We start from the raw sequence: 24,208 nt of genomic DNA on the forward strand, positions 1-24,208 counted from the left end.
CGTGTGTGCGTGTGCGTGCACGTGTTTTTGTGTGTGTGTGTGTGTGTGAAGACGCACGCACGCACACGCACACACACACGCACACACTCCGGTGTGACACACTGCGCTCAGGCACTGTACTGTCTGTCTAAATTTAGCCCTGGGTCTGCGGCCTGCTTGCACTCGGCTTCCTGTTTACAGACGGCGGAACGGCGCGCGGCTGATCTCCTCTCTTTCTCTTTCCTGTGGTCTCACGCTCCGCCTTCTGCCATCTCTGTCTTTCAGCTTTGAGGAAATAGTCAAGAAGTTCAAGGTGGAATACCACGCCGGAGGCTCCACTCAAAACTCCATGAAAATCGCCCAGGTTTGTTCTCCCCCCCTGGCCCCCGCCCCCCCCCCCCGTTTCCTCCCTGTACTGTACCTTCTGCCGGATCATTCCGGAAGCTCGAGAACAGCATCATCGCAAACACACACACACAAAAAAAAAGGGGGTTGGACCCGGTCCCATTGAGCTTGCATCCCTGACAGACTTGGCGTAGCGCTCTCTGATGGGGGCAGACCTCGCTCTCCGCTCAGCCCTGATCTGTTCAGACGCGCCCAGCTCCGGTTCCCACAGATGACAGGCAAATGCAATTACCGTGCCAGGAGGGATGACATTAAACAGGATGTTTCCTCTGACTGTCTTTCTGTGTTTCAAACGGAGGAAAATGCGGAGACCAGCTCGCGTCGAAAAGTTTGTGCACGGGACGCTGTGGAGACGGTTATTTCAATGTGAGCTTTTTAAACACTTCTGACACCCTACAGATTATCTGACTTGGACCCAAGTAATGGAGTATAAATGTTGTGCAGTTCATATATTGTATGTAATAAAATAGCCTCTAAATACACAAATCCTGGGCGGGTTGGGACCCTCATCAGCTGCTGAAACTTTGAATCGTTCTCTGACAGGTCTCTTTCAGTCTAGCCCGGGAAACACTACCGTCTTCTTTCGAAATGTCCAAAAATATATACAACGTAAATCACAAGGGGTGTGGCGCAGGCCTTTAGTGGAAACTGTTTTACTTGTTCTCAGACTAGTTTTGCGCTCGAGCGTAGGAGCGGAACTTTAGCCGTGGACGGGACCGTGACCGTTAGCAAGGAGGGTTTGAATCCCGACCGAGGCCTCTCCTCCGGGTACTCCGGGTTTCCTCCCGCAGTCCAGAGACATCGTAGGACAGGCTAATTGGAGGCTCTAAATAGCCCATAAGGTGTTGAGTGTATGAAGTGGATGGATTAGCGGCCAGGGTGTGGTCCTGCCTCTTGCTCAGAGCATGCTGGGATAGGCTCCAGACCCCCGTGCTGCGTGTGGAGGTCGGAGGGGCAGCCTGCCTGAGTCTCTACTCCAAGGGAGCCATCGTCAGGTCTCCATCAACGCTGGGCTGGGCCAGCCGACAGTGCAGAACCACAGACTAAAGCTTTCAGTGTATCTATCTATGTGCAAGTTTTACACGAGATATTAATACCTTATTAATACCACTTACTAGGTCATACTCATACATTGTAAAAACCGACCGATTCTCCCATTTTCTGTTCTGGATACTCTCCTTGTGTCTTTATTTAAAGTTCAGGTGCTTACTTTTTTTTTAGAACACAGTTAAATGCAGTTCACATATTAATAAGTGTGGCTTATTTTTTAGCAAGCGGTTGGCAAACGTATGGTGAGTGAGTTCCAAGTAGGTAATAAAAATGTGTTTAAGTGATGTTATTTCAGATTTGTTTAAAGTGTACTTGTCGCACAATTGAATTTCTCCTTTTGAATTGGCTTCAGGTTATGAATTTTTAAATGTACAGTTGAATTACTGGCAAAAATCGTATTAACTCATTTATACCCACTTACTAGCTCATACTTAGAGATAAAATATTTATTAAATGTTTTGTTACTGTGCATTTTAGCTCCTTAAATCTTAATATACAGAATCAACTACATAGTTAAACATTATTTAATATCTTAGTTAATTGCGAAAAGAGAATGATTAACATTAACTGAAGAATTATTAACTGTATTTATTAGTGCTTTTTTCTCTGTCCATACTGGACACATATGGGGGGGAAATTTACCTTGACAAATCTTAATTAATCGGTAAGTGTCGATTAATAGACCCTTATTGATTAACGTTAATCATGCTCTGCTCATGTCGTGGTTTCTGACTTATGCATGAAAACTAAGACATGAAATACTCTTTTTTAATAGGCACTTATTGTAAAATGTGAGCAAGGTAATAAACCAAGATGAGGACAGTGCGTTAAATGTGAAATGTATGTTTTATACATCACACATTTAACGCACTTTGTTTGTTTTTGTTGTTCTTCCAGCCAATCATGTTTGAGAAGGACTGATTTTCACAACCAACCACAGGGCAAAGGTTTGTGCATTAATAACTTCGGCTCTGTTGGTGGCATAGGGTTGATTTAAGGCGTATAAACTTGAATACGCTGCATGAACTTGCATGTGACAGTGGTGGAGATAACAGTCTGAAGTCTTAATTGCGCCAATTAGCATAGCGCTGCTAGTGTAAGGGAGGGGGCCGTTGCGCTGATGAACAGGCTGCTAAATAAAGTCTCCCTCGTTTCTCTGCAAAGTTAGAATCCGAAAACCAACGGGGCGAGCGGAAAACCGTTGCGCGTATAAATCCTTTATCCGTAGCAGCCAGCAACCTATTTCCAGGTTAGCTCATTTTGTTTTTTGTGCATTTTTTTCCCAACAGCTTTATGTGCGTCGGGGGGCGTTTTTGTTTTTCGTCTGTTCGTGTTTAGGCGGGCAGCACACGCTGTACATGCCTTCAGACAGCAGGAATATTTCGTATTTTACACACGGGATCCGGGGGCCGCGGGAACGCGGGACTTTAATTGGTAAACACCGCTAAATAATGGTTAGACTGCTAAATCGCTCGGGGATACGGCAGTATTTATCTGGCCACATAATGCAGTCAGGCGGTAACCTGTTCGAACGGCGGTTGGGATTTGAGGGTTTTGAAATTGGATAGCATTTAATCTTGTACAGTGTTAGCATGCACGGTCCCAGAGGGCTGCGGTAAACACAGCGCCTTTTATCTGCTGCTAGTTTTAAAGAAAAAAACGAAACGACAGCGATATGTATTCCTTTCTTAATTATTAGGAAGATCACCTGCATTTGCGCTCTTGAAGGTGCTTGTGCTGAACCAGTCTCGAGCCTTGGAAGGCGCGTGGCTTTGTGGCCCGAGCGCAGGGGCTTTATCGAAAGCACATGTGTGCAGCCAGCGTTACTGGAACTTCTCTCTGCAGGGAAAAAATGGCTCTGCCATGTAGCTTATGAAAGGCTTCACCAGCTCATATTTCGCAGTGAGACTTAAACTGGGTCTGATGTGTTGTTGTAGGCACACTCTTATCCCAAAGGCCCAAGCTGTTCTATTCACTCATGTTTGGTTAGAGGTGAGTTTTCATTCATTCATTCATTCATTCATTCATTCATTTTTTTAATAAAAAGTGACTCCAGTTGACTTCAAATAAAGGTATCATTTTCCCTGTTCTGTGTGTGTGTGTCTGTGTGTGTATGCGTGTGTGCACGCTCACAAGCGCTTTTATGTGTGTGTATGTTTTATAAAGGGGAAAGAAAAATATTGGCAGTTGGGCATTTTCTGGGTGAGGTTTTATAAGAAAGGAAATGTCTGGTTGGTAGCAGGGGGCGTGGTAGGGGTGGGGGCGTTAGCATATTTGGCTCGTGGGATTTGCATACCTTGGAATCTCTTAACTTCTAACAGCAAAGATGTCTGTGGCATCTGCTTAGATAAAATAGTGAAATAGTGACCTTTTCAACATCTCTGTGTCTGAATGTGTTTTTTTAGATGAAACTTGAGTGACGTTTTGATGCGTTGCGCGTGCGGCTCCTTCAGTGGGCGTGGCCCGCGGCTACAGAGCGGGCGCTGAATGAGCGGCGTTGCAGCCAAATCAAAGGGCGGCATGCTAATTAATGATTAAAGGCCCGGCACCTGCGGGCCTGGGGGTTCCTCTCAGTGAGAGGCGCTGCAGTGGCGCTCTGTCATTAGAGCCAGGGCTCTCTGTTGTTTGGGAGAAGGTTAATTGAACGCTGCCGTCAGAGGCGGCTTCCTGGTCTGAGCCTGGTGCCAGACCCGGTTATTCTCAGTCTCGGTCGGAGCGGGGGTCACAGACGATTAAGGCCGGAATTAGACGGGCTGTCCCGCTTGGGTTCCTGAAGCGTTGAGCGCTAGATAGAGCCTCCAGCCCTCTCTCTCCCACTCTAGGGGGGGCGGATTCGCTCCTCACAGGAAGCGTGTATAGAGATCAGCAGAGAAACCCACCTCAGAGATCAGCAGAGAAACCGCCTCAGAGATCAGCTGAGAAACCCGCCTCTCAGTGATCAGCAGAGAAACCTGCCTCTCAGAGATCAGCAGAGAAACCCGACTCTCAGAGATCAGCAGAGAAACCCACCTCAGAGATCAGCAGAGAAACCCACCTCTCAGTGATCAGCAGAGAAACCCACCTCTCAGAGATCAGCAGAGAAACCGCCTCAGAGATCAGCAGAGAAACCTGATGCTCAGTGATCAGCAGAGAAACCCGCCTCTCAGTGATCAGCAGAGAAACCCACCTCTCTGATCAGCAGAGAAACCTGTCTCTAAGAGATCAGCAGAGAAACCTGATGCTCCGTGATCAGCAGAGAAACCCGCCCCTCAGAGATCAGCAGAGAAACACACCTCTCAGAGATCAGCAGAGAAACCTGATGCTCAGTGATCAGCAGAGAAACACACCTCTCAGAGATCAGCAGAGAAACCCACCTCTCAGAGATCAGCAGAGAAAACTCCTCCGACCTGCAGCTGCCATACAAAGCACTGTGGCGGTATTTATAGACGGCGGGGGGGGTAACGTCCCGAGCGGTGGGATTGGCGTGATCTGCCCCCAGCGTTGGAGCGTTGCGGTTGCGTGACACAGCAAAGGTGCTGCTCTCGCGATGTGAGTAATGATGAACCACAGGCGAGCGGGGGCCTGCAGGAGGCCCGGGTAAACAGAGCCCGTGTTGTGTGTTGCGTTTGTGTGGAGGGTGACGCTCTGTGAGGAGCCCGGGGCCCGGAAAGCCATGTGACTGTTCAGAGGGTCACAGGGGCCACATTGTGAAACTCCTGGAACGTCCTGGAAACATTTATATGTGACCGCAAATTCAAATGACACGCCAGCTACTGGCAAACACATGGTTCAATGACAAGCCTTCGCTCATTTCTCTTTTCCCGGTACTCTGATATTGCTGGGTAGTGTAGTTTCTTTGCTGTGCGGTTTCACACGGTGACTGTGTGAATGTATATATGGATCGCCGGGTGATTCAGTCCCCGGGGCCAGACCAGAAGAGCTCCTGTGCTTTCTATGCCCAGCACTGCAGGCCCGTTAATGGATTAATAGACTGCCCTGTTGTTATTGTTCCAGTAATACTCTCGGCTCTGGTTTAAGACGACAGCTGTGAAGAGTTTTAATTAAATCGTTCCACCCTTCCAGGACACGTTTGGCAGGGTTTGCGGTCGGTGCTGCTGGTACGTTGAAACGAACAGAACGGTAGTCCAGCATCGCCCCGTGGACTGCAGGCCCGTGTAAACCATCTTTAAAAGCACTTGTGTGTGCTTTAAATGCCCTGATGTGGCGGGGGTGTTTGTGCGTTACATGGCATTTAATTTACTGTCAAATTGGCGACTTGGTTTTTGTAGTGCAGCTGGAGATGTGATGTCAGAGGCAGTCTGGTGCTCAGAAGTACCTCTCAAATTAAGCAGAATTCTTCCAAATTAAATCATTAGCAGCACTGTATTATAAAGCAGGGCAGTACTGTTGTTTATAGGCAGACTGTTGTTTTCTTTATGGGCAGTAGGGCCGTCAACATACAATTTAATTTGAATATTCCAGAAAACAATAACAATTTGATTATATTCAAATATTTAGCCTACATAATGTGTACAGTTATTCCAAAGGATACTATTAGGAAGCTTCCGTTATGTGTGTTGTGTCCACAATGGGGTGCAAGAAGCACACAAAGGCAAAGGAAGGTAATGTTCCACTTAATTTTATACATAAATGTTGGATGTATAGTGACAAAATGGAAAGCAATTCTTATTTACTATAGGTAAATTGATTGATAATAAATTGATTATCAGTAACAACCAAATTAAATAAACAGAAAGCTACAAAGCTAGATTGTCACATCATAGCATTAAAAAAAGTCTTTGTATCGACAGTCTAGATCATGTATTTCAATCCAGGAGTTAGACCCTTATTTTATATCACCTGGAAAGTTGCCATTCTATAAGAACCAACCCTAGGAGTAAAATAGGCTACTCTACCATGGAAAACAGTTCTGGGTGTGTAGCCGGTACTTATCTTTCCTATATCATCTCTTGCTGCAGAACGTTAATCAGCTACATTTGGAAAAATTCAAAACATGATTGGCTGTGTATATGTGGGGGGGAAAATACAGCGTTGTTCAAAAGCAAAAGTTTTTTGAAACGCGGAACACACAAGATTTTCTAGGCACAGAAAACAAGCGTTTAACTGTCTGTGGTAGGTTTTGTCTTTTTTTGACATCCAAGTAGCATTCCAAATTCATTTTCAAATCCCACTCTTCAAGTTGAGTTGTCTTAAATGCCCCTCAGAGGGAACGGGGAGATGTTTGGATGTGTTTAGGGCCGGGGAGGGGGGCGGGGGTGTGGAACATTAAAGCACTTGTTTAGTCTCTGTCGTTGGGGAGCCCACCCAGCGGCTCGAGTTTGCCGTCGTGTTTACACATTTTTTCTGGTCAGAACTCAGCGCAGCACCAGAGATTAGTCCGGCCTAAAATGAAGACAGATGTCATCGCCGGTCCTTCAATTACACGAGAATGTTTCCCCGGTGCGGTTCTGCCGTCTCTTTTCCTCTCGTTTACCATCCCTCTGTCTTTTTTGTTTCGGGTCCACTTGTGCTTTTTTCCGCTCCAATTTTCCGAGCACGCGCAGTGAACGTGTTGCATAGCAACAAAGAGAAATGGAGTTAAGTTAAATATTTGGGCTAGCAAAGCTCTCGGGAGAATACCAGAGAGCCTGCAATTAAGCGATTTTGTTCCCGGGTCACAAGTTTAATGAGCCACAGAATTTCTACTTGAACTGTCTTTAGAATTTAAAAGTGTGTGCCAAATGCTGGTATCATTTTGGATAATGCTCGTGTTGAAAATGGCTCTTTTCTGCGATCATAACAGAGTCTAATTGCTCGTCATTGTGAAAAGCACAGTTCTGTTCCTGCTTCTCGATCAGCAGCGCAGCTGTGTCTGTATCCGAGATACTCACCCTGTAGGACTCTGGGTTGCCTAGTCACTCTGTCTTATAGATCGCATCACAATAAATTACTTAAATGTGCAGAATCCTCAGATCTTGCCATACCTGCAGTGGGGAAAAAAATGGATTGTATGTTAAACAAGAGTGCTGTGACATACACTAAACTTGAGGAACTGGCAGAATCATTTGTTGTAAAAACAGATGATGAGAAGTGCGGGACGGTGTCTTTGAACAAGGAAACCGAAAACCCACAAAAGATCTGCACAGGTGAAACGGAGTGGACAAGGGCGTAACCTTTGACCCCTCTGTATAAGTAGCGCACCCTCCTGGCATTAAATCTTCCTGGTAGGGGGGCATGCAGTTATAATAGTTCAGGAACTGCACTTGTGACCTGCTGGTCGCAGGTTTGATCCCCTGGAAGCCCACTGTCATCGTACCCTTAATAAAATATATTAATTACCGCAGAACCGTATTCGGTTTTTGAACAGTAAGAGCATGATTTGTAAACATCTCACGGTTCTTCAAAGTGCTCTGAATCTCCAGCTCTGAAAATGTGTTTTATGAAAGTGGAACAGCGCTACAGCTCACCTGGCAGTGCCTGGGGTTGTGCCAGTATTTGTGATATCCCATGGTGCTTCATTCTCCAGCTTTTTTTTTTTAAAAGGACAGCTCTGCCTGCTTTTGTAGCTGTCATGAATATGTATGTCGATGGTACTTCATGAGAATTTGCGTGCGTTGCTAAAAAAAGATAGTTGTGTGCTTTTGTCAGTATTATAAATGCGCATTATGTACAGAACATCAGTACCTCAGGATAATTCACGTTTTACTAGATACAGTTGTGTGCTTTTGTGGGTATTGTGAATATGTATTTCTATGGTGCTTCATGATAATTTATACAAAGGAGAGATGTTAATGTGCACATTCAGTTGGGTTCAGGTGCAGGATAAAATAGGTAAACTCCAAAAGGGAAAAAATTTTAAAAAATCCTCACACTGGAATTAAAAGCTCCCAAGAATTTATTGAGTTAACAAAGCAATGGTTTGGTCGCAATGGCCTTCATCAAGCATGAAGTGCTTAAATGGGAGGAACATAGCTTATATAGCATACTACAGGCCCCATTAACCAATCAACACAATGGATACATAGCAATGGATAGAGTTCACATCTGGCATGGTGAGAGTTACATATATACAAATGACAATGTTAGACAGAACATTGGAAACGGTACAGTATGTTCACAAGGAAAGAATGTATGATAATTGTCGGAGAGATAATGTTTTTCTAAACGAACAGTTGTGTGCTTTTGTTGATATTGTAAATATAATCTTTCTGTGGTACTTCATGATAATTTGCATGTTTTGCTCTTTGGACAGTTTTTGTAGGTGTTGTGAATATACACCGATCGGCCACAACATTAAAACCACCTGCCTAATATTGTGTAGGTCCCCCTCGTGCCGCCAAAACAGCTCTGACCCGTCTAGGCATGGACTCCACTTTTGATGGTGTCCTCTGGTATATTATGGATTTCTGTATATATTTGTATCTACTGTATATTTGTATCTGATATTTTGTATCTACTGTAAATTTATATCTGATTGTGTTACTTTGTTGTCTTTGATGCTGCAACAGTGCAAATTGCCCCCGGGGATCAATAAAGTACACTACTACTACTACTTGTTACATTATTGGTTGTTATTATATAAAAAATTACATTATTGGGATTACACATTATTATTACACTATTGGTAGTTTATTACATTATTAGTTGCTACAGGGCTATAAAAAGCTAAGATATTGCTAGAGGGTGAATTATTTCCACATGATTTTAAAAACTCTCGAAGGGTCAGAGCTGTTTTGGCGGCACAAGGGGGACCTACACAATATTAGGCAGGTGGTTTTAATGTTGTGGCCGATCGGTGTATATTTCTATGGTACTTAAGATAATTTGCTAAATAGACAGTTGTGTGCTATACAGTTGTATAGATATTGTGTGTATTTTTATAGTATTGTCAAACGTTTTCACACATGGTTGCAATGGCCTTCCTGTGGGAGAGAAGGGAAATATAATCTGTGCGTGAAGCCTGCTGGATTCGTCTGCCTGCAGACCCATTGTGGAGGTGGAGCAGTGAGGTAGAGGAGGAGGAGGAAGTGTAAATTAACTGGAGGCAGGTGGGAAAATGACAGCTGTGCAGGGACACACCGCGGGTGATGGACACTAATGGTGAAGGGCTTCGTCTGTGGGCTTCTTTAACCAGTAACGCTGATGATTCAGCTCCTGCTCCACCCACACCCTAGTGCTACACCCACCCCCTCATGCTCCACCCTCTTCCTTCTCTAGCAATCCCCATCCTGCTCCTCCCCCTTTCTGCTCTACCAATCCCCTCCTGCTCCTCCCCCTTTCTGCTCCACCCACACCCTCATACTCCACCCCGTTCCTGCTCTAACAATCACTTCAACAGAAAGGCTTTGATTGGCTAATAAACGCTACGGGCCCATGTTTGTGATTTGCCCCGAATGATTAGAATGTCACAAAATGGACATTCAAAACCAAACAAAATAAATTATAGGTTGACGGAGATGCTGAAAAATTCATTGTAAATTTTCCTGATGGAGGGTGAATTTTCCAGGCGGTGTCGTGTCTCTGGAGCCCTAACTGAACGCGGGGGCAGTGTGTGAGCACCTGCCCCTGCGGGGGTAACTCTGTGCGCGTTAGCGGGGTAATTATGCACCGCGACCGCGGAGACGCTCTCAGACCGCAAAGGTGAGGACCTGCGGCATTATCGTGCTGAACTGCGTACTCTCTCAACGCATTTACTCTTACTTCCGTCTCTGCTTTCTTTCTTTAGTTTGCCTGCTGGGCGCGTTCTTTTTCCAGAGCCTCTAGCAAAGAGCCATCTTAGCAAGATGCATTATGTGTCATTTCCAAGGAGCGAAAGGAACACAGAGGACTTTGGTGTCAACAGCTAATAACAATAAAGCACCATAACAGAGCACTATAATGTAACTAGTGTAGTAACTAGTCGTTCTTTATATGAGCAGTCTAATTGTGTGATAACTAATATTGCACTGTAGATTATGCTCTATTCAGGTGTTTATTAAGGTTGAAAATTGTTATGAGCCAGTCTAGGGATTAATCCTTTTTTTTGTGGGGGGGTGGGTGGGGGGTGTCAGAAGGATATGGGAGTGTTGCTTGGAGGGCCAGCGACTGAACTTCTGTCATGTATCACGGTCTTTAAGGCCATGTATTTCATTGTAATCATGACAGTTACATTGTGTGTCGGACATCTTTCCACTTAATGCAATCACTCCGTCTCCATCACGCGGTTCTGTTTGCGTTAAGTGCGGTCGCGGGGCTTGTAAGCTGATCCATCTGCGGCCATTTTAGGGCTTGTGAACCAGGTGCACCGGCTCTCGGCCAATCAGCGACGCGAACTGCGCGCTCACAAAGCGCTGAAATGCAGCGTAAGACGCCGGGCACTGTGGACTGCATTTATATAGCGCTTTTATCCAAAGCGCTTTACAATTGATGCCTCTCATTCGCCAGAGCAGTTAGGGGTTAGGCGTCTTGCTCAGGGACACCTTGACCCGCACAGGGCGGGGTTTGAACCGGCAACCCTCCGACTGCCAGACAACCGCTCTTACCTCCTGAGCTACGTCGCCCCTGTGGCCCCCTGTGGCCCCCTGTGGCCCTCTGTGCCGGAAAATGGACAGCACTGCTGCACAGCGTGCGTGCGGTGCAGCCTGACCGACACGCCCCGCCCGCGAGGCCAGGTAGACGCAAGCTTGTGCCGGACCTGCGTTTAGTGACCCGACGAAGTCCGCTTGCACGCGAGCCGGCGAGCAGCTGGAGACGCGCACATCTGTGAGCGCGGCGTTCTGGCTGCCCTCGGTCCAGCGGGACGGCGCCGCGCCGGTAGTCTGATCCCGGCTGAGCGCCGCCGCGCCGGATACGGACGCAATCCCCCACAATGCACTGGGGTCCACTTATTTAAAAAGGTTTGGCTGTTGCCGGTTGAAAAAAAAAAAAAACTTTAATAATAAAATGATTATTATTTTTTTTTTTAGACGGGGTGAGTGTTTTCAGATGCAGGACGACCTCGTCGCTCTTAAACATTTTAGCGATTGAGCCGTTCTTGTTAGGAGTTTCAGTGGGTCCGGCTGAGATGGTAAACATGTAAAGACGGTAAAAACTGCTATTCCCCCCATCCTCTTACCGTCACACTCCTCCTCCTCCTCCTCTTAATCTGACACTTCTTCTCTCCTGTTACTGTCACACTCCTCCTCTCCTGTTACTGTCACACTCCTCCTCTCCTGTTACTGTCACACTCCTCCCTTCCTGTTACTGTCACACTCCTCCTCTCCTGTTACTGTCACACTCCTCCTCTCCTGTTACTGTCACACTCCTCCTCTCCTGTTACTGTCACACTCCTCCTCTCCTGTTACTGTCACACTCCTCCCTTCCTGTTGTTTTCTCACTCCTCCCTGACTAGCGGCTGGCCCGGCAGGCGGGATTCCTCACTTTTTGTTCGGGCGCCGCGAGGGTCCGCGGTCAGGCCCCGGCCCGGAGGCGTGGGCGTCTCCGTGGCGATGTGGACGCGGTTGGGCTCTCTCTCCGGCGGGAGGCCCGGGCTCGCGCTGCGATCGCGCGGCTCTCACCGCACGAGAGTTTCATTCCGACACGGAGCGGGAAAAACAAACAAACAAACAAACCCGGCGCTCCGGGGTTCCCTGGTCGCCTCGGAAACTCAGCGGTAAACCCCCACCCCCCCACCCCACCCCCCCACTGGGCTCTGTGCGAGTCTTAAGGGGAGGGGGTTCCCTCCCAGGGTCTTTGGTGAGGCAACCCGTCCGTGTTGACATCGTATTGACGCGCACCTTTCTCAGAAATTAAGACCGGGTCCCCAATTAGACACTTAAGGTCCTGCTGGGAGATTTTTAATAACCGCCCTCGACTCCCCCTGGTTTCTTCCCCCGGGCTTGTCCTCGCTGTCGATCGCGTGCCTGGTTCGCTCGCTGCTAGGAACGTGCCTTTCCTTTGTTTTGTTTGTCTTCGGCGATTTGTTGGCGGTGTGAAATCTCTCGCCGCGCGTCTGTCAAGCCGCCATCTCCTCAGCGGGCCTGTCTGCACCCTCGCTGGCCCCTGCGTCCAGAAGCACGACTCTGCCAAGAGTTACACCGAGCCCAGGAGCTACTGCGGGATCTGCAGTTCTGTCTCTGAGCGCGCTCCTTAGCAGCGTGGTGAGACATGCGTGTGTGTGTGTGTGTGTGTGTTTGCGTGTGCGGGCGGGCGGCATGCATGTGTGTGTGTGTGCACGTATGTGCTTATTTGTTTGTGTGTTTGTGTATTTAGATGTGTGTCTGTGTCTTTACTCCAGAATATATGTATAAGAAATTGCCCCTCCCATGAACTGTAGGAGCTCTTAGCTTGGTGGGATGGGTGACAGTTTGTGCCTTAAAGGTCATCTGTGACCCTTGGGAAGCATTTCCTGTTCTGCCATTTCTCCCAAGACACTCCCAAGCATTCTGCCCTAAATGGGCCATCAAAAATGGTGAAAAACTATATTTAAGGCCTTGTTTGTGGTTTTTGTCCACAGGTACTTGTTTGAACAGTGGTCCTATGTTATGTAAAAGATGAAGTGAGGACTGTCATGTAAGCTCAGATGTTTTTTTAAACCCCCCCCACCCCCTTCCCCCACCTCCTCCCCCAATACCACCACCTCTCCAAAATCATTGCCAATGTAAAGGTTGGGGTCAGAGTAAATGGACAGAAATTTGCGAAGAAACAAAAAAAACTGCAGTCTTTTTTTTTTTTTTTTTTTGTGTGTGTGTGTGTCACGCAGTCATCCGCCACAAAGGGATTTAATGAAGGGCCCTTCTGCCGTAATTGTCTCATTAGTCTGGACAGATGGGGCGCTGCGCTAACGAGGATACGGCCGGCGGGTTGTCATGGCAGCCTCGTCTCCGGCCGCGCGTTGGCAGGGGAGCCCTGCCCCGTCGCCGGGCCCTCGCTCCGTTACCACAGAAACAAACGCGTGACATCACTGACAGAGGGGATTATAAATGGGGGAGGGAGTGGTGGTGTGGGGGTCAGGAGGGGTGTTCCCCCCCCTGGAATTTTTTTTTTACTTTAAGGGGGGGCGGGGTTGATTCCTGCATTTATTTCACTTCTGTGAGGTGAAATAAGCACTTTTATTTCACCCGTTTTAAGTGCACTTCATTACAGAGATTAACAGCAAGCTTCGTGTTTGAACTCCTCTTACTAATGAAATAAATGGCAATGAGGAAATCCTGCACTAATGTTGTAAAAGTAAGAGACGTGTTAGGCCTGCATCCTCTGAACTACCCGGGCTGTTCACCAAAATCTGGCTAATAAATGGCTAATAAAACGTTGTTACAAAAGAAAGTTAATTGTGCTATTTTTGTTTGTGCTAGCTAGCTAGGTCCTTAGCAGAGCTTTACTCAGGCTTCACTGCGCTTAGGTTGCTAATAAGCTACCCTGACTTCTGAATCACTTAAAGATTTTTTAAATGATTTAATTTGCTCTGCAGAACAAACCTTTTTTTTAGCATTGTATTTGTCTTTTTTTCCCCAAAACAAAATATCAAATCGATTTTTTTGTTTCAAATGTTTATTTTTGAAAGAGAACTGCAGCTTATGAATTGTACTTGTACTTTTTTTATGGCAAGAGCACATCTACACTCCTTTCGCATTTTTAATTCATTTTTTTTGTTTTTAATTAAGGTAGACAGCAGAGAGGGTAACAGATAAAGAGGAGATCACAGCTCAGAAGGTCGAACCCCTGCCCCAGGCTGGTGCCGTGCATAAGCCTTCAGAGTCGGGCGCTCTACGGACTGCACCGCACGTCTCGCCTACTTTATACCAGTTTTAATATACATATATTCTTTTGTTCGGGAAAGGCCTGACACGCTTGGAAAGTCCACCTGGAAGAGTTCCACTTGGCGTCCCACCAAGGCTAAGCGTGTTATTATGAGAAGGGTGTAACATCCTGGTGCCAGTCTCCTTCTGCGCCGTGGATTCCTGTGGCCTGGCTGTCCGTAGTTATTCTCCGGTCGGGCTCTTTGTGGCCCTGAACAGGGGAGTTCACAGCACTGACACATTAATCCTGCTCCAGCCCTGCCACACGACAGTGCTCTATAAGGTACCCTGCGTGCACTACTGACTGCACATGATAAGGCCATCGTACAACACTTACCTTGCTTGGTCACATGATCTGATCATCTTAGTGCACATACCTGCTTGGGTCACATGATCTGATCATCTTAGAGCACTTACCTGCTTGGGTCACATGATCTGATCATCTTAGAGCACTTACCTGCTTGGGTCACATGATCTGATCATCTTACAGCACGTTCCTGCCTGGGTCACATGATGTGATCATCTTGGAGCGCTTGCCTGCTTGGGTCACGTGATCTGATCATCTTAGAGCACTTACTGCCTGGGTCACATGATGGGTCATCGTCATGAAGAAAATGAGCAGAAATGGGGTGATTACATCAGCCAGCCAGTATTTCAGTTAAGCTCTGTTTAGAGAATATACCTAGCCTGGCCCGGCCCACAACTCACCTGCACCTTTCCTCTGATAGGCTGTTTGTAAAGCCCCAGTGAAAGCCCGGCTTCTGATTGGATCGCACCTGAGCTGCCATGAGAAGGCCTCCTGGGCCTTTGTTTTTTTACACGCGTGTGACTTCAGGAGCGGCGTTTAGACGGCTAACGTGGGTGGCCAGAGAGGACCCGGCAGCGTGTTGTTCAGGGGGTGTAACCGGGGGCGACCGACCAACCACACCGTTTCCAGAAGTAGCTGGTCCCATTACTCGGTCCTTTCATTTCAGGCAAGCGCGCTCTTCCCCCCGAAGAACAAACAGCGCTATCATGGCGTAATTACAGCGGATCAGGCTCTCAGCGTCGAGCCTTTATTTGGGAGAAAGCGGTAAGAGTTTAATTAAAGGCAATGAGCCGCTGCAGGTAAAGATGTACGATAACGGCAGACTTTCTGTCTGTTCAAACACCGCTGCTCTTTTTTTTCTTTCTGTTATTATAGGGCTGCATTCTTCTCCCTTTTCTCCCCCCCCCCCCCTCCCCCCCCCACCCCAGCCCACTCCTATTTGAATACACTGATTAAAACACTGCTGTGATTACAGTGCGCTGTCTGAACCGCTGGCAGGAACGCAGGCAAAGTTGGCAGTCGGTCTTCGCCGAAATAAAGCATCTGGGTCTTCGGTTTGTTTAGAATGAAAAATTCTCTCCGCGTGTCAATTACCGCCCAGGCAGAAGAGCACTGGCGGGTGGTTGGAAGAAGTCTAAAAAAAAAAAGAGGAAAAGAAAAGATGGCTCTCCCGTCTTCTGCATCCTTAAAATGATCGGCTGCTGTGTTTCTGTCAGGCAGAGTCCGGGTGTACTCTGTTCCGCACCGTACCACCGGCACACCCGCTAACCGAGCTGGTACCCACGCCGGGCTGTGGCCTCCTCTGTTTCTTATAGTCAGGGCAGCTTTATTTCATTTAAATGAATTCAGCTAATACTGAATTTTTCTAGATTTTTCTTCTTAGTATTCAGCTCTTTTTTTGCATGCCTAGTTTGCTGGTCTCAGCTTGTACCAGCTTGTGTGCTGTTTCACGTCAGTGTGTGACACTAAATTCTCCCATTTTACTTTGTTGAATTGTGGAAGTGAAACGGCGTCAACGGAGATTTTGAAGGCTAGGAGGTGGCAGCGGAGGAACCGTTTGACACCTTGGAAAGCAAATGGAGACAGTTGGGAAACTGGAAATAGATTTAACTTCCTCATGCGCAAGAACAGGGTCTCTTGACTTCGCTCTTACTCATTATAAATGTCTTCTGTGCCTTCTTAGTGATTTTACCTTTTTTTGTATTCCTGAGACTACTACTTCAGATGTTCTCCACTTTTATAAGTCACTCTGGATAAAAAACATCTGTTGATTGTAATGTTATGAAGTCATCGTGGGTATTTACACACACACACTCTCTCACACACAGACACTCATGCGCGTGCACGCAGATGCACGCACACACACACACCCACTCATGCATGTACACACAGACATGCACGGATGGACACTCACACACACTTTCTCGCACATTGTGTGGCCCTTCACTTGCACTCCCAAAGCCAGCAGGACCGCAGCTTGGGATATAGAATGCTAAACTGCAGCATTAGCCGGGTGAGTCGGGGTTTGGCAATAATATTTTTAAAATATATTTTGTTGTAACATCCTAAACATTTCACAGTGTCATAATCTGTCAGCTACAGTCAGCAATAGTGAAAGTGTGGTATTTAGCAGGCCACCGTGAGCTTATAAACCATGCAAAGAACAGGGTTGGTAATCAGTACCACATTTTAAATGCATGCAAATGCACATTTCAGATTTATTTGAAATGATGCCCATCCTTGGTACAAGGCAGTCATCCTCAGCCATGAACCATGGCAGGAGACCGATATCAGTGGTGTTGAATTGTTTTTTTTTTTTGTTTTTTTTTTTGACTTTGTGTTCTCCAGGATTTTATTGGTCCGGACAGTGATTGGCCGGTGTGTGGATGGCTCTGTTTCCGGTCCGTGCGAGCGCAGTGCCCAGACCTCGGCGACACGGCCGTGATAAATCGCTCCGAACCCGAGCGCCGGTATAATTGACTCGTTTTCTTTGTGCGGTTGTTCCTCGGTGAGAGTAAGTGTGTTAAACGGCGCGTTCTCGTGGTGAAATCCAATACGCCGCTTGGCAGGGCCTGGGCCCCGCTCTTGGGCCCGTATCGCGGAGAACTTTTGGGACCCATTACTGAACAGAACTCACATTCTGAGTCTGAAATGGATTTAACTGCTGCCTCGTCCCAGCCCTGACCCTCTTTAAACGCACTGCGGTACGGAGAGAACCCCGTGGCCCCGCGGAGTGTCAGGGGGGGGTATTGGCGGATTTTTGGAACGGGAGGTGTTGTACTTGGCAGGCGGGGCGGGGTTTTGAGAGGCGTTTTTTTGTGTGTGCAGAAGCGCGCATCTGCGGTGGCTTTTATTCGACAGCGCATTGGCACGCTCTGCGGAGGGACCTCTTCTTCCTGCCTGCAGTTCCCTGTGACCTTAGCAACCGGGGCAGGGATTCATGGGCTCGGAAGAGGACCGCGTGCAAGCGATGCTGTCCCTGCGGCCGTCTCCAGGAAAAGCTGTGCCGGCTGACGGCTCGTGCTTGATTTATTGTGTTGATTAGATTTATGGCGATTTGTATCTGGAAGTGACATCTCCTTGCTGTTACATACAGCAGGACGACCCAAATGTGTGCGGTATTGGAAACTGCACTTTAACAAAGACGTCTTAGATCCCTGTCCATGAGGATCAACACTTCTGAAAAAACCTCTTGGTAACAGTGACTCATGTTAGAAACCTCTCCTTGAGTAAGAGCAGTCTTGGAAACCTCAACGTAATAAAGAGTTGTCTTAGAACCCTTTCCATCGGGAAGACTAGTCTTTGAACCCTCTCTATTAGGACAAGCAGTCATAGAACCGTCCCATTATGAAGCGAAGTTGCAGAACCCTCTCCATACGGAAGAGCTCTTATAGAAACCCTCTCCAGAATGAAGAACAGTTATAGAACCCTCTCCATAAGGAAGAGCAGTTATAGAAACCCTCTCCATAATGAAGAAGTTATAGAACCCTCTCCATAAGGAAGAGCTCTTATAGAAACCCTCTCCAGAATGAAGAACAGTTATAGAACCCTCTCCATAAGGAAGAGCAGTTATAGAAACCCTCTCCATAATGAAGAAGTTATAGAACCCTCTCCATAATGAAGAGCTCTTATAGTAACCCTCTCCATAATGAAGAACAGTTATAGAACCCTCTCCATAAGGAAGAGCAGTTATAGAAACCCTCTCCATAATGAAGAGCAGTTATAGAACCCTCTCCATAAGGAAGAGCAGTTATAGAAACCCTCTCCATAATGAAGAAATTATAGAACCCTCTCCATAATGAAGAGCTCTTATAGTAACCCTCTCCATAATGAAGAACAGTTATAGAACCCTCTCCATAATGAAGAACAGTTATAGAACCCTCTCCATAAGGAAGAGCAGTTATAGAAACCCTCTCCATAATGAAGAGCAGTTATAGAACCCTCTCCATAAGGAAGAGCAGTTATAGAAACCCTCTCCATAATGAAGAGCAGTTATAGAACCCTCTCCATAAGGAAGAGCTCTTGCAGAAACCCTCTCCATACAGGAGCACATCTCCAGCCACTGCAGGGCGCATCTGATCGCCGTTTCATAACCTTACTGGTTTGGATCAGAGCTGCATCAGAGGCTTTCCCCTTCCAGTTTGAATAAACATCCAGAGTTAGCTAAGCACTCAAATTGTAAAACAATAAAGAAACGAAGTAGCGCTGGAACTGTCTAAGGACCTGGCTCTGGCTGGCTGGGATGGGGGGGGGAAACCAGCTCTGAAAATTAAACTCTCCAACAAAAAAAGTGAGCTCAAAAAGTGCAGTGTGAAAGTTCTCCTTTCCCAAAAAAGTGTCTCCTGCCACATCAGGCTCTGACAGGTGTGGTTTGGAAGACACCCACTCGACAATTTTTAGAAGATATGAGGTGCAAAAACACTCAATTACCATAAATATCCCGCATGAATATACAGTGTGTGAGTATTGGTGGCTTGTCTGAACTGCAGTTCAGTGCTCGCGCGTGTCGTTTTAGCATTCCTGTCCTTCCCGGGCGCCAAATTACCCTGGCGGTTTGACGGAGTGCAGTGGCTCCCAAACTGAGGATGTGGGCGAGCCGAGCCGAGCCGGGGTTTGTGTCGAAGAACCGCGGCAGGTTCTGTGGCGTGAGTGGTCAGTGACAGACTGGGTGTTCATGCGAAATTATGCACGTTTGTATTTACTTTTGAAATGTATTTTACATTTTGGCATGGGGTGGGTGGGGTTTGTCTTTTCCATATGAAAATAATAATTATTTTTTTTTAAATCTTTTTTGATCATCGTAGTGCTGTTTGGAAAGGTTGCGTGTTTTCCTAATTTAGAATGGGGCAAACCAATGCTCTTTGATTTAACGGACAGTCACTAGATAATTGATCAATTTTGGCACCCCTGCTTATAATGCTTATCTGCAGAGAAATAATACAGTATCACTGTTATCCACTTGATTTATAAGTATGCAGATTTATGAATGTGATTCATGCGCAAAAAATGGATTCTATTGAGTATCAAAATATTTTCACTGTGATTGTTCTAATATTTGTATATATTATAGGCTATAGGTGTGTAGGTGCACGCACATACACACACACACCCACACACGTACACACACACACACACTCACACGCACATACACACACACACATATACACGCACATACACACACACACACATACACACACACACATTGATGGGATTGATGGGACAGCCGCGGGGATGGAGCCCAGCGCTCTCGCCGCTTGGCACCGGCGGAAGGAACCCGGAAGGTTATCAGTCCCGTAAATCAGGGCTTCTGCGGCGGGCGTCCCCGGCTCCTTTTCCGTTAGCGACCCCGCAGCTCCGCCGCGCGCCTCCCCGGACGATGAGATAAACGCGTTTCCATGGCATTGTTTTTGATATGAGTGAACCCCCCCCCCCCCCCCACTCCCCACGTCTTGCCTGAATGTGGACATTGTTCTCCGGGTTCAGTCCCGACCTGTCCCAGACTGCCTTGGCAGGGCTTGACTCGCTTTGGTGCGACAGGTTCCATTACTCAGTTCTCCAAACGCTCGGCGTGGCGTGATGAGGGGAATTTTGTGGGACACCTTTTTTGAACAGCAGAGAGGAAATTCACAATCCCCCCCCCCCCTCGTCTGTCTCTTCCCGCTCGGGTTTCATGTTGACGTCTTAACTGTAATTAGGTCTGAAGTGTGTCACAGGAGGCTTCGGAGCGCAGCGATTCTGCGGATCCAGAGCTTTTGTTATGGGCATCGTTTCTGAGGTTGACCGCAGAAGAAAGTCATTTTTTAAAACCCCGTGCGAGAGCGCTTTAGCAGAAGAGAGCTTTTTCTCTCCCTTCAGTGCTGTGATCACTCTTTTCCCCTCTAGCCAGCAGACTGATTGAATGCCAGCATTGTCTGGGTCATTCAAAAGTTAAGCTTTTCTCTTTTCTTTTTTTTTTTTGCTTGCAGCCTATAAGGAAGCCAGAGAGTCTGAACACATGCTTCGTTTGCACTGAACACATGCTTTTGCAGTGAACACATGCTCCTATTACACTCAACACTTGCTCCTTTTACACTCAGCACTTGCTCCTTTTACACTGAACATGTGCACCTTTTACACTGAACACAACCTGCTTTTACACTGAACACAACCTGCTCTCACACTTAACACATTCTGCTCTTACACTTTTCACAAACTGCAGTTACACTGAACACAAGCTGCTTTTACATCTGTTAATTGTCCGCTAGACTGGTAACTGAACACAGGTGCTAATTGAAAATACTATGAATTCAAAGAGAAGAACTTTGTTATCCAGAGCCGCTTGTGCAACACACAGTAGATTCTGACACACTCGTACTGTACCGTGCGTACAGTAAGGGTAATTGGCACAGGCGCCTGAACACCTTGCGTGTGGGAGCTTGTTTGCTTTGGTGGGCAGGTGGTTGAACTGTGGGTTGTTCTAGAGAAATCTGAAATCTGAATAAATGTCGCTGCACGTTCCAGAAGCGGGGTTCCCATGCTTGGCTCAGATTGATTGCCCCCACTTCTCGTCCTGTCACGTCTCCATTAGACGGCAAGAGGCGTGAAGCTGTCTTTTGTGAGGCACACACCCTCACTGCGGGGGGGGCTGTTTTGGGGGGTGGGATGGGGGGGGGCGTCCCAGGGCTGCGTCTGAACTCTGCATTCAGCTGAGTAACCTCTCCAGCCCGCTCTCTCCTCCGGCGAATGAATGGCCTCCTTTATTAATGTCGGAGGGGCGGGGGTGGGGGGGGGGGGGATTCGTCGGGCACAAAACGGCCGGCGGAGATAAACAGCCACTTGAGAGAGCCGCGCGGAGTTCATTAAGAGCGAAGGTGGCGATTCAGGGGGCGGTCAATCGAGCTGGGGGGGGGCGGGAATTGCTTTCGCCTTAATCTCCCCCCTGCCCCATTAACATGGCGGGAAAATGGATTGAATGGGGAGCAGGAGGGGGAGAACGTATGGAAACCTGAACAAAGAGGGACACTAAGGGGCGGGTCCCCCAAAATGAAGCATCGCCGTTTGATTATTGGGGAAGGTGTGAGCCGTGCCTCATTGGTGCTCCAGAGGAATCGAATTTTCCAAAAGCAGTCGCAATTATAACCAATGTATAAAGGTATGTATGTATACAACAGCTCAGCAGCCAATTGTCCATTTGCATTTGGTCCCCTGATATTGGGGTTTTATGTATTTAAAGGGCCTACACAGATTACCTTGAAAAAGATATTTTAATCTCAATGAGACTTTCACCTGGTTAAATAAATATTTTACCCGGTATGGGTGTAATTACTTTTAAAATAAAACTGACTGTCTGCTCTTTTGACCTCATATTCATCGTTTCATTTCAAATCCAATATGGTGGAGTACAGAGCCACGGCAACGAAAAGCTGTCCCTGTCCGTATGCTTGTGCGCTGTATGTGTGTGTGATACATACTTTCCATGCGTTTTTATTTCCCAGCGCTGACCCTGTGGTGCCTTTTAAAGCAGCTCGGGGGCTTGTGGGGCTTTGTTCTGCACTGACAGTGATGCCGGCCTAAAGAGCCCATCGTTTTCCTTCCAGACAGATCTTATTTTAAGTCTGTTTTCTGTGCTGCCACATTAAATGCAGGCTGGCCTGACCTGTGTTAATACCAGTCTGCCTGTTCCTGGAGGGGCCCCTCGTACGCTGCCAGACAAAGTGCGTGGAGCCAGCGAACCGGGACGAAACAGTGTCCCTCGGCCGGATAGGGGGCGACGGTCTTAGCCCATGTCCTTCTCCGGCGACAACGAGTTAGCGCCACTGATTCCCGTGGGCAGACGCTGACAGAGAGAGCGCCCAAGTCCCCGGGCGAGCTACAGAGAGCGCCCAGTGTCCCGTTGGCGAGCGACAGAGAGAGCGCCCAGTGTCCCGTGGGCGAGCGACAGAGAGAGCGCCCAGTGTCCCGTGGGCGAGCGACAGAGCGAGCGCCCAGCGTCCCGTGGGCGAGCGACAGAGAGCGCCCAGTGTCCCGCGGGCGAGCGACAGAGCCCCCAGTGTCCCGCGGGCGAGCGACAGAGAGCGCCCAGTGTCCCGCGGGCGAGCGACAGAGAGTGGCCAGCGTCCCGCGGGCGAGCGAGCGACAGAGAGCGCCCAGTGTCCCGCGGGCGAGCAACAGAGCCCCCAGTGTCCCGCGGGCGAGCGACAGAGAGCGCCCAGGTCCCCGCGGGCGAGCGACAGAGAGCGCCCAGCGTCCCGCGGGCGGCGAGCGACAGAGAGCGCCCAGTGTCCCGCGGGCGAGCAAGGCAGAGAGCGCCCAGTGTCTCGCGGGCGAGCGACAGAGAGCGCCCAGTGTCCCACGGGCAAGCGAGCGACAGAGAGCGCCCAGTGTCCCGCGGGCGAGCGACAGAGAGCGCCCAGTGTCCCGCGGGCGAGCGACAGAGAGCGCCCAGTGTCCCGCGGGCGAGCGACAGAGAGCGCCCAGTGTCCCGCGGGCGAGCGACAGAGAGCGCCCAGTGTCCCACGGGCGAGCGACGGAGAGAGCGCCCAGTGTCCCGCGGGCGAGCGACAGAGAGCGCCCAGTGTCCCGCGGGCGAGCGACAGAGAGCGCCCAGTGTCCCGCGGCGAGACGACAGAGAGCGCCCAGTGTCCCGCGGGCGAGCGACAGAGAGCGCCCAGTGTCCCGCGGGCGAGCGACAGAGAGCGCCCAGTGTCCCGCGGGCAAGCGAGCGACAGAGAGCGCCCAGTGTCCCGCGGGCAAGCGAGCGACAGAGAGCGCCCAGCGTCCCGCGGGTGAGTGCGAGTGCGAGGCGCGTATTTTCCTGCAGCTCTCACTGAAAGTCACGGCTCTGGACTGCAGGCCTGGATCTGTGCGCTTGAGAATGTCCTTGAGTCCGTTCTGCAGGGACCGCAGCATTAGCGTGCGTCACGTTCCCGGGTCCGAGAGTGTCGCCGTGGATACAGCAAGATGGGGGGGCACTGCAGTAAATTTTAAGTGAGAAAAAAACGAGTGCTTTTAAAAGATAAACTGTGGGCCCAGCGATGGCTGTTATGTCTGCACAGTGAGGAGTGGTTTTATGGCAGTGAGAGAGAGAGAAAGAGCTGGGGCCTCTCCCCTCAGTGCTCCCCACCTGAGACTGGGACTTACCTGTCCTGATGTTTATCAGTCGGGCTGGTCTAATCCCAGAGTCCCGTCTGCAACATGACACAGGGGGGGCTCTGTGGCGATGAACTGAAGCCCTCAGTCTTGCAGGGGTCCGCTGGGGTGCGGGGCACTGCTGGTGTCGCTCACCTGGACTTAGTGTCTTTCCTCTGCCGTCTCCAGTTCCCCCCCACCCCACCCCACAACACCAGCGACATAGTTCTACTTTCAACTTTGGGGGGACGTCAAACAGGAAATTTTCATTAGATTTTTTTAATGTGTTTTTTTTTGGGGGGTGGGTGGGGGGGGGACTAACAGCATTATACAACAGGATCATATTGGGTGGGCCCATTTGATGTTCCCCTTCATGCACAACACCCCATGGAGCCCTACGTGTGTCGTCTTGCCCTCCTGAGCTGCCTATTAATACACACTTTATACCAGCGAGTCTAATACCCTGGACTTCAGTGCCTGACCACTATAATTATTTGCCATGTAGATTTCCCATTATCACCCAATTACCGGTTAGCCTGAGTTTACCGACGTACCAGCTCTTGCCTTTTTGAGTTTTCTTTTTCATTTAAACAGAGGATTTTTTTTTAACCTCACTTGCTTTTTT

General features: G+C 48.4%; 1 protein-coding gene across 5 annotated transcripts in view; it reads left to right on the forward strand.

Moving 5' to 3' along the window:
* LOC135245329 (adenosine kinase-like) overlaps nucleotides 1-24,208 on the forward strand; it is a 152,586-nt gene that overhangs the window by 35,377 nt on the left and 93,001 nt on the right. For all 5 annotated transcript variants that reach the window (XM_064318346.1, XM_064318349.1, XM_064318347.1 and 2 more), the window contains exon 4: nucleotides 265-343. In XM_064318346.1, coding sequence (XP_064174416.1) covers nucleotides 265-343 — 79 coding nt within the window. The remainder of the gene's footprint in view (nucleotides 1-264; nucleotides 344-24,208) is intronic.

Source organism: Anguilla rostrata, chromosome 18 (genome assembly GCF_018555375.3).
Source record: "Anguilla rostrata isolate EN2019 chromosome 18, ASM1855537v3, whole genome shotgun sequence".
In the NCBI taxonomy this organism is placed as follows: Eukaryota; Metazoa; Chordata; class Actinopteri; order Anguilliformes; family Anguillidae; genus Anguilla; species Anguilla rostrata.